Source organism: Dioscorea cayenensis, chromosome 10 (assembly GCF_009730915.1).
Source record: "Dioscorea cayenensis subsp. rotundata cultivar TDr96_F1 chromosome 10, TDr96_F1_v2_PseudoChromosome.rev07_lg8_w22 25.fasta, whole genome shotgun sequence".
Lineage (NCBI taxonomy): Eukaryota > Viridiplantae > Streptophyta > Magnoliopsida > Dioscoreales > Dioscoreaceae > Dioscorea > Dioscorea cayenensis.
In genome coordinates this window covers 3855132-3866552 of record NC_052480.1, presented here as the reverse complement: position 1 = coordinate 3866552, position 11421 = coordinate 3855132, and the positions used below count along the sequence as shown (strand labels likewise).

At 31.5% G+C, this 11421-nt stretch overlaps 1 protein-coding gene across 3 annotated transcripts; it reads left to right on the top strand.

Moving 5' to 3' along the window:
- Positions 1–4238: 4238 nt before the first annotated feature.
- Positions 4239–7815, top strand: LOC120270052 (NADPH-dependent pterin aldehyde reductase-like). Of its 3 annotated transcripts, none has more exons than XM_039277054.1 (5): positions 4239–4563; positions 5532–5610; positions 5696–5767; positions 6797–6866; positions 7644–7815. In XM_039277054.1, exons 2-5 carry the CDS (start codon positions 5539–5541, stop codon positions 7730–7732), a joined length of 303 nt encoding a protein of 100 aa, XP_039132988.1. In that variant the 5' UTR covers positions 4239–4563; positions 5532–5538; the 3' UTR covers positions 7733–7815. The 3 variants fall into 3 exon arrangements, 2 of the variants coding, with proteins under 2 accessions (XP_039132988.1, XP_039132987.1); XM_039277053.1 differs by having other exon boundaries at positions 5524–5610; XR_005539553.1 differs by lacking the exon at positions 5696–5767 and having other exon boundaries at positions 5524–5610.
- The last annotated feature ends 3606 nt before the right edge of the window (positions 7816–11421 follow it).

The following is an 11421-nucleotide window of genomic DNA, read 5'->3' as shown; positions in this document are numbered from 1 at the left end:
GACTAAAGAAGCCTTCTTCTCTTCTTTTTTTTTGTTTTTCCCATGCTAGTGCTTATGCCCTTTCACCTTTCCAGCCAAGGATTAGAAATCTTAAATAGTTTCTTTGTTTTAATCTTGAAATCATTGTGTCAATCAAGGTAGCTAAGTCACACGCATCAAGCCAAATTGTTTTATTTTAATTTTTGAAAGTTTGTATTTATTAACTCTTGTGTGTTAGTTTTTTATTTGCAGATGATGATGATCTACTAGAATCAATCAATAAATATAAAAGTTCCCTTACTACCCTCCGGGACAATTAAGCTGACACATAATTCTATGTATTTTGTTGCTTAATCAAAACCTTTTTGTTCTTTAATTTCTAGCTCTCCAACATATTAGTCTCTTCACAATCATCATCCTTTACGTACGGCATATACAACTATCTCTTATTACACCAGTATCCAGATACAAATCTCTCATCGCACAAAAAACATAGGCCCTTTTGCCTTTTCACAATCATCATCCTCTAATGGACAACATATGCAACTATCTCTTTTTACTCCTGTGCCCCAGTACAAATCTCTCATAGCACAAAAAACCTAAAGGCCTTTTTGTCGGCATTCAATTAACTCCCTACTAGAAAGTCTTTTAGTCTGTTTTGTATGAGAATCTCATTTTTGGCGCTAGGCAGAGCTGCTAACACTCCATGTCTTGGTAGGTTAGATGCTAAATTAGAACTTAAAACTGTTCTAACTACTGCCCTTTTATGTAGCGATAATTTTGAAACGGTTGATTCTCGAATGTCAGAAACAACTTTTCCAATCTTTTGGTAAAAAATTACTAGGATTGGGCAGAAATTATAATAAAGTTTATTACTCAATAAAGAACTATTGCAAAATTATCTCCTTCTTAGTTCACAAGCTTACAATAAATAAATCCAAAGAAAGATGTGAAAGAAAACCCAAAAAAGAGAATATTCGAAAATTTGACAACAAGCTTTCAAATTTTAGTAAGAAAATAAAGTACTTAACAAATAAAAGTTAGTGCCGAAAATGGCGCACAAATCTGATATTTCTAGCCCAAAATATAATTAAATTAAATATTACAATAAATGGTAAAATTGTTGTTTTGAGGCCAAGACAATAGAATTTGGCCAAATTCTGATATGCCTCACATGACTTGTGTTCGTTGACCTGTTTTCCATCAAATGAGACTCATAAAATAATTAAATTCCACTGTCCAAACAATTACAAAAATGCCTCTATTAATTTAAATCTAATTTCTTCATGAAAGCACAAACCAGGTCCTCAATACTTCTCACATCACCTTTGATCTATCTATAAGATCATTGTTTGTACCCAAACTATCAAGAGAGGACTTCCTTAACCAAAGAATTTCCTGAACTTTGGCAAGATCATAGGCTTATTGTAAAGTTGGGTTAAATAGTAATACTGACTTATTACTATTTAAATAGTAATACTTTGACAAGATCATGTAACTCCAAATCTCTTACCTTTTTAAAATCCGGTGTTTGTTTTGATGTATTTCATTTTTCATGTGTTTTTGAAATCACATCTTTAAGAGATTTTGGTTTACGGCCAAAATGACCGTAAAACCAAATCCCGGGAGTTCAAAATCAATATATATGCATATATATACATACATATATATACATATACAAAAATCTATACATATACACATACACATATACATATACACATACATATACACATACATATACATACATATATTTATATATACATACATGTATGTATATACATTCCCTAGATATACCTATATATAGTATGTTTACATATATAAATACACATATATAGGTATATATATAAGTATATATGTATATACGCACAAATATACACATATACTTATACTTATACATGTATATATACTCATATACATATATATATATGCATATATGCATATACACAGACATATACATACACTTATACACATGTTTTCTAATTTCATATTTAAAAATTCTTCCAAATAAACATAAAATCTTATAATACAGTAATTCCAGTTACATCCAACCAAACACAAGATTTGATTGTATTGTATTTTGAAAGCAAGTATTTTTCGATTCACGTTATAGCTCAGAAATCCACTGCAGTTTAAATTACATCCGACCAGCCCTAACTCTTTTTGAAACCATGCAAGAAGTAGCTCATAGCTTGAGTTTTTTTTAAGCCAAACCAAAGTAAAATATTTATTAACTCATACTTTTAAAAAACAAAGTATAAATGCCAAAACATATATCACATGATATACATATACATATTAATATATATATATACATCACATAAGGATTTTCAACTTGGATTTCGATTCTCGCTAATTTGGGCGTAAAAGCCAAATCTCTTATTAAATGTATCTGAGTTACATGGGTTTTTAAAATCAGCTAAAACAAACATTGGATTTTTTAAAAAGCCAAGTAACTTTCGAGATTTACGTATGACTCAAAATCCACAAACAAACACTACTTTAATTGCAAATCAAATTCATCAAGATAGGGCTATAGGGAACCTACCTTCTTGATTCTTGCTACCGGATCAACAAACATTTGCCCCCTAAACACTATAAAGAAAAAAAAACAACCAAATTAGCATTAAAATAAAATACCAAATTTGTCAAAACATTTGATGGAGAAACAACAATTGTACTAAATGATTTTTTTTAAAATGCATTTTTTATTGTCGTGCCAAATACATGCCAAATATGTAAATTTAATAATTATTCAAACCACACTAAATACCATGCCAAAATATATTTTATAAAAAATAATTTATCAATACCATGTCAAATATAGTAGTAAACATGCAAATTTAATAAATTTTCATGACCAAGTCAAATATTGTGCCAAAGATAATTTTTTTAAAAAAAATTAATGTTGTGCTAAATACCATGCCAAATATGCAAGTTTAATAATTTTTCAAAGCTATACCAAATGTAATAATTTTTTAAAATAAATAATTACTAGTATTGTATTAAATATCTCGTCAAACATGCAAATAAATATGATAATTTTTAATAACTGTGTCAAATTTTGTGCTAAAGTATTTAAAATAAAAAGTTTATTAATGTCAAGCTAAAACATTATGCCAAATATATAAATTTAATAATTGTTTTAAAACAGTACCAAATATAATAATTTTTTAAAAAATAATCTACCAATACTATGTAAAAACATGCCAATATGATAATATTCCATGATCATATTAAATACCTTGTCAAAAATAATTTTAAAAAATTATTAATGCCGTGTCAAACACGGTACCAAATATGTAAGTTTGTTCAAAAAAAAAAAAAAATATGTAAGTTTAATATTTTTCAAACCCGTATGAAATATCGAACCAAATGTAAAAATTTTATTAAAAAAATTATCAAGACAGAGCCAACCATGATAAAGTCGTAAATTTAATAATTTTTCAAAATCATCCCAAATACGGTGCCAAATTTATTTATTTTAAATATTAATGATTAATGAATATACACCACTTGTTCAAATTTTTTTTCCTCCAATTAAAAATCAACGATCTATTTTCCTAAAATATTATTAATTTTTTTATACAAAATAATATTTTATATCCAACTAATATTTAATACAACAAAATAACATGGTTAAATATGCAGCTTAGGCTCTTTGCTAGAGATGCCAATTTGAGCTAGCGGTGTGGGCCGACTCACCGTCCTTCAAAACCCACTATTTGGCGGGATTACATAAAATCTTGTACAATCCAAGCACTTGAAATTATAGGTTGGATGAGTCAGCTCACCAAAAATATAAAAAGTAAAAAAATAAAAAAATAATTATATTTCATAGTTCTCTAAAATATATTTGACATAACCTTACCATAATACATAAAAAACTAACAAAATTCAAAAAATTAATTATAAAATAAAAACATCAACTACTATTAAAAAATCATGAATTCATCATAATTATCTAAATCCTAAATTTAAAAAAATTAAAATGTAAAAAAAAATTAATATCTTTCACATAAAAGCCTCTTTATAAACATGAATTTATTTTTTCTACCTTTGTAATTAATTTAATTATTTTTAATTTTTAATTTTTTTTATAAATTAAAGGTGGCCGGTTAGTCAGCCGTAACCCGCAGCTTGCGCGGAGGCTGGCCCAATTAAACCCACCGCCAAACAGGCCTATATAAAACTAACCTAACCCACTTATTATTTTAGGTGAGGGGGCGGATCGGCCCGGCCCGGCCCGGACCGGCCCGGTAAGCTAGGCCCATATTGACTGCTCTACTCTTGAATCCTTGGCCTTCTCCCCGCCGCCGCCGCCGCCGCCGCCGCCGCTGCCACACCTCCATCTACTCCTCCCAAAACCCTAGCACTGTGTGCCACACCTCGATCGTCACCCTCATTTCGTCCTTGGTAGCCCCGCCCTAATCTTGAACGGACCTGACCCGCTGTGTTGCTGTCGGAGACGAGGGAATCAGAGCAGCGCATGGTTGATTCTTTCCGGTGAGGTTCCGAGTCGGTGGCGGAGCTTGAGAAATCAGCTGCCTGTTCCAAGGATGACAAAGTATTGAGTAAGAAGTAAAGGTAATTCAATGATTTTGAATTTTATGAGTTTTTGATATATATTTTTTTTTTTTTAATTTGATTTTTTATTTGTTGCTTGATAGAGCTGGAATTGGTGGTTAATTTGTTTTTCTGGTGATAATTGATGTTTGGAGAACTGATTATTTGATGGAATTTGATCACAAATCACTCTATTTTGATCATGCATAGTAGTTGTTTTTAATTGGAGATAGTGTTTGATTAGGAAGTTAGTGCTTGTCCAATTGGTTTGTGAAGTTGGTGGTGGGGCGCTCAAGAGATTCAGTTTCCTCTACAAAGAGCTCGAGAGATCCTTGAAAGTTTGATCTGATGATATCGTTGAGGAAAGGATCCTTGCAGATGAAATTTCTTGATGATCCTCAAGCCAAAGTTAAGCTCTTTGTTTGCTTAACAATATTTTCAGCTATACTAGCCATATATCTGGCTATATATGTGCTTCAACATGAGACCAACAACAAAGACCTGCATTACATTGATATCAAAATGCTATTAATTTGAACATCCGCATGTGACATTAGATTATATGTGTTGGTTTCCTTAATAAATTACCCTGTGTAAAGATGATGCTATGCCCAACAATTTCTTTGCTTAATGAACTAATTTGAAAAGTATGAACTTTTGTTACTAGGCATTGGTAAATAGTTGCAATGTTCATTTATTTGGGTCTTACATTTAATTTTTGTGTTTTTGTTGAGAGATTTGAGTAAGATATTTATTTCAAAGTAAAAATATTTTAATTAGATTTATATGAGTGTTTACCCGTTTTGTACCTTATAATAAAATCAAATAGAATGGTTTCAGCTCTCCTCTTAGAAGAAGAGCTTCATGTTCTTTATTGTAACCTGTATGATCATTAGGTCCATATTCTACATGCTAAGCAATTTTTGATGGTTTTTTGTTAATATGATAACACAATGATTTGTATTACATGTCACTGTCTAGTTTTGCAGTGCAGGAATGTTGTGTGGCTGCCTGGAGCTATTTCAGAAGCAGTTATTACCAGCCAGATATGTCCTTCTTGTTCCCTTGGTGAACCTTCTGCTTGCAATATCGGTTAATTAGAATAATTTTGAAATTGAGTAAGTCTGTTTGATGCAATTTCCATGGTCTTTAGGTCCTGTTTTTCTTATTCAGTTCAAATTTTGTCGATTGGAGATACTGCCAAATTATGGCATTGACCGTTTGGGTAATAAGCATAATCTTGTTAGTTCTAGTTGTCTATTTAAGGTATTACACTTGAAGTACAATGTTCTGTTTATCATTGTTCTCTTATTTTTCTTTGATGTGCCTATTTAATTATGTTTCAAGCATTTTTTTTAGTTCCTAACTTCCTGTCTTCTAAATTTGGAGTACTCAAAAATATTCTCAGGTAAGTGTTTCTTGTTAATCAATAGATTCAATAATATCATGCTTCACTTGATTACCCCAAGCCACAAAACTAGCTTCACACCTGTCCAGGGAAAGCAATCCCAGCAATCATCTTCTTTAACTCCTCCATGGATTTAGAATTTTGTTCTCCAATCTCCTCAATTGCCATGGTATGCTTCTCATCAATCTCTTGGATGAGATCTCCGAGTCTTTGAGGTCTTGTTTCTTGCTGTTGTTCGCCATGAACGTGCGGAGATCAGAGCTCTAATACCAGTATTATGAAGGAAAGAGTGAATAAGAACAAGAACTAAGGAGAAAAAGAAGAGAAGAAGAAGAGAAGAAAGAAGGAAATCTCGGTCTGTTATTCATCTGAACCATTAGCTTTTAAAGAGTGAAGCAACGGTCCAGATTAGATGTTACACCTGGGTCCCACACTTTACATAAGGTCCAAAAGCGCCCATATTCAATTCACCCAATTGAAGAGCATTACAGTGAACTAAAAACTCATGCTGACTCAGCTAACTAACATAATGATTTTGATGACTCAGCCAATACCCTGCTGACTCCGCTAACTAACCAACTAACTCTCCCTCGGCTCAGACACTCACAGTACACTCAAACACAGCTCTCAGACACTACACAACTACACCATCATCCCCTGTAGCATCACAGCAACGCTCTTCATAACACTCTTCGCCTTCTAACAAGCATCTCCTCATGGCTGTCAACATGGTCATTCTCCTCCTCTGTTCTTCTCTATCCAATTCTTTGATTTTTTGGTTGAATTTTAGATATTTAGGTTCTGATTATTTCAATTAAACAATGTTGCCTCTTTAATTTCTTTTAGAGATCAGACAGTAGTGCTAAGGAGTTCGCGAATCTTGTTGCTCAGACAAGAAGGGTGCTGGATATCATAGGTTTGTGTCCTGTCTCTGAATTGCTTAGTTTGTTTCCAGTGCGTTTAGCTTCTCTTCATCTTGCTCATTTTTTTTATATTCAAATGACATTGAAAAGTTGGATGGATTTGTTCATAAAGAATTATTTTTTGAAAAAAAGTAATGATATTAGGAAAGGTCGGCGCGTTTATGTCTTTTGTTTGCCACGCCTTTGTAACCTTGCTTTGCTAGCGATGCGGTTAGCATCTTTTCATATCGTGCATGCGTTGATTTTCAAATAATGAGGACTGGGTTTCTTTGTTCATAAATACTTAAAAAACAAATGACAAATGAAAAATGAAAAAGAAAAAGAAAACAAAGAAAGGCAGAAGCTTTATTTAATTTATGTTTGTCTTGTTTGACTCTTCACATTCTTAGTGTTGGATTATCTTTTGTGAGTTTAAGTGAACTTGTTAGTTTATGTACTACCATTACGTTCGTGGAAGGTTGCCTCATGCATTCCTTTCTTCATAAAACACTAACACATTCATAGAAGTTTCAAAGGCAATTATGCTTTTGGATTCTTGTAGGGCTTGGCTTGTATGCAGTAGGTGTATTTTTCTGGAAGGTTGTCCCTGAAATTTCTTTCTTCACACGCGCGCACACACACACTCGCACTCACACGTCATAGATGTTTTACAGACAATTATGCCTTTGGATTCTTGTAAGGAATTGTAGACATGCAGTGTATTTTTCTGTTTTTAAGTGCATTTTTTGTTCATGAGCTATTGTGTCTGAAAAGCAATATTTTTGTTTCAGTTAACAATGCTGGTACCATAAATAAAAACAAGAAGACATGGGGCGTTCCTGTAGAAGAGTTTGATATGGTTATAGATACCAATTTATAGAGAGTTATGAACATACTTAGTCATTTTTTGCCACTCATTATTGAAAGGTAAAAGGGTTATCATTGTGAACATGTCATCTGGTTGGGGAAGGTATCTTGCTGCAGATATGATGAGAAATTCCCTGCTTCTAAAAGTTGCAAAGTATCCTTTATAACTTTTTACTGTTAAAACTTACAGAATTCAGTGTCGTATTTACCTTGGCAGGTTGGCTCCATACTGTGCTTCGAAAATGGGCCATTGTGGGACTTTCTCAATCTGTCGCTAAGGAAATACCTCCCTAATTTGGCAATTGATGCTCTTAGTCCTGCGGCGGTAAACTGAAATGCTTGCTTCGTGCTTTGTATCAGTCACATGAAGCATGGTATTTGTGAGCCTGTTTTTGATTTTTAGACATTGGTTTTTAATGTACAGTTATTCCTGAGTTTTGAGTTCTAACAAATGGAATTAGCCATATCGGCCTTCAACTCCTGCTCCTCCACTCATAGCCCGTCCACCTTTCTTGGGGAACGACAACTTCATCGTCTTGTATGTCACTTTTTGATTCTGATTTCTTTAATTGTGTTTCTTTATAATATTTGGAAGCTTATCAGTGTTTGGATGATATGTAATCCGTTTTTTAATTTGTTTGGAAGTATTATTTTTTTAAAAGAAATTAAAGTTCTTATTTGTAGTTTTTATGTAAATTGCTCAATGGGAGCATGCGGGTGTTGGATGTTGTTTGATTAGTTGGTGCTGTTGGTCCTTGCAGGCATCCGTATGATTTATTTCTCAATCGGAATATTGAATTTGAAAATCGATTAATTTTTTTGCTTCAATGTGTGTACGAGTGTTGATGTGGGACAAAGATTCTTGGTTTAAGAATCTCTCGGGTTTGATTTCATGATGTGCTGTTCTTTGTCTGTTGTGGAATATTATCCTAGCAAATTTTTGGGAACAATTTGAATGCTAATATCCAAATCTGTTTTAAGTGGAATTGTGCTGTTTTCTTAACAATTTCAAGAACATGTTTCCTGGAAGATGATGTTGAATACTGTGGTACCATATTTTCATCAACACTTGTGGCAATATTTTATTTATTTTTTATTTTTTTGGGGGAAGAGGAGCGGAGCGAACCCACTAGAGAACCCAGGGACGTGCACAAGCCTCGGTGGAACAAGTGGGGATGGGGCTGCGCTCACGTGGGCTTAGGAACCATCCGTACACAACCACTATTTATAATTCCCAGAAAATGTGTCCTCAGCCGAGAATCGAATTTTCATCACTCGATGAGAGTTCTATCGGTGACCCATGTATCAATAGAACCGAAGGTCGTTGGCTCACTTGTGGCAATATTTTGGGTGCCTAAGAAGATTGCATTGCCACATAGGTAGTTTCAATCTCAGAGGTGTCACATGTTTAACTTATTGTACAAGTTACTAAAGTTATAAAGTTTTTCTTACATATAATATAATGCTGTTATTTTAGCCATTGAGATGAAGTCTCAGACTATATATATACAATAATATGTATCATGGTATGATATTTGAAAAACATAATAATAATTTGCCTTTAAGTGTTCATATAAGTATTTTTTATTTTATTTTTTTTAAATATAGATAACTCACACTTTCACAACTTTTGATAGGAAAGAAAATGAAATATCAAATCTTGGGATAATATATACTTAATTTGACTAAATTACCAATTTTTTTGGAATAATACATACTTAATTTGAATAAATTGATGAATTTGGGTTATGCTTAGAATTATTTTTGTTAATGAATGTCCAAAAATGGGAGGGTGTGCTGTTAATATCTCATAGTACAGTGCCTTAAACCATGTGCTTCGGTGTGGTAATTTGGTTGAATCAATTTAGATTTTCTATTATTTAATATTTAAATTAGAAAAATAATGCTGATTTACTTCAAATAATCAAATAATCGTAGGCATAATTTAATGGTTTAAAAAAAATCAATAAACAAACTTTCCTTCAACATTATGATGACATTTCTAAACTTTTGCTTAAGAGGGAAATTTTTTTTTCTAATATAGTGCAGAAGATATTATCTAATATAGTAAATGAAATCTTCTCTAATATAAAAATAAATCATTCTAGTGTAGAAAATATATCACCTCTAATACACCATAGAAAATATTTATATAAAAAAAATCACTTTTTTATATAAAATTATAGATTTTCCAAACAAAACATAACTAACACATATACATACACTCACATATGATGATTTATTAGTACTCTAATTTTTATTCTTTTAAAAAATAAAAAATAAAAAAATATTACTAAAAGGAATCATTAAACAACAAAAGCTATTCAAGAAATTAACTCCTCACACCACTTGATACGGTCGTAACATTATCTAATAAATTATATACCAACCAATAAGAACTTGCCCGTAGGCAAGAATAAAACACAAACTAAATTTTAATTACTTAAGAAAAATAAATAAAATTTCATAATATAATCTATTTTGATCATTATTTAAGAAAAAAAAATACAAACTAAATTTCAATTATTTAAGAAAAAAAAAATAAAGTTTTATAATCTATTTGATTTGATCATAATTCTCGATGTCTAAATGACGACGGATCTCCTCTTTGTCATTTTTGTTCTTTCATCTTGTCAAAAAACGCAGTCAATGTACTGGCTCGCTCCTCTTCGGTGTAACCTTCTAATGTTATATTGCTTTCTATTTTCCACGGCCCAATTTCTGCTATAAAATTACTTGTGAATTTATCCTCTTCTTCTTCTACTATAAAATTGGCTATCCCTTTTTTTTTTTTCCCCTTCTTCTATTTTTAAAGTTGAATTCAGCTTTCTTTCGTCCTTCTCAGTTACCTTTTGTTCTTGTTTTGGTATGAAACTCTTCCACTTTGCTTCTCAATTGCTTTGTAAGAAGCTTTTGACGTTGCACATGCTTAACTAGGCGAGGAAACATGTTGATGTGTTTTGGTAATATCTGTGATCAATCACAGATAAAGACAGTACTAATTAATGAGGAAGGCTAATACATTATATTTATATACACACACGGAGAGAGAGAGAGAGAGAGAGATGTATAGATTCTTATGATTTACTAAATTGCTATATAAAACCATCACATCTTATGTATATCTTTTTAAGATATGATATGATTTCTTAATTTATATATTTGTTTATTTATATATATTCCTTCCCTCCTCATATATTATTAATAATAAAAATAGAATTTTATTTAAATTTCTAAACTATTTTCGTTAATGTTAATTTTTGTTTAGATGGTATAAATGAAAAGTTAAAATTTTTAATCTACTTATTATATAATAATTATTATTAAAAAATTATATATATATAATTCATTATCTGCGAACGTTCGTAGAACGTCCGCAGGTGAGCATAGTAGATAAACAGTATCCATTAAGCTGCTATAGTGAGAATTAATGATGGGTTAGTTGGATTAATTAGTTGAGTTTTGGTTTTATATATGGTTGCTGTTAAATTTTAAAATTGATATTTTTAATCATGCTTTTTCCTTTGGAACCAGAATAAAAGAAAATTAATAATAATAAAAACTGAATAATCAAATGAAACAGTACTTTTTTTTTGCTTTTTTAATTTTGGAATTGTGATCAGCGTAATGCCACGTGGAGCATGTGAGTTCCATCAAGATTTGGATATTGTGATCCACTACTTGTACTGTTTTTGGCGAAGC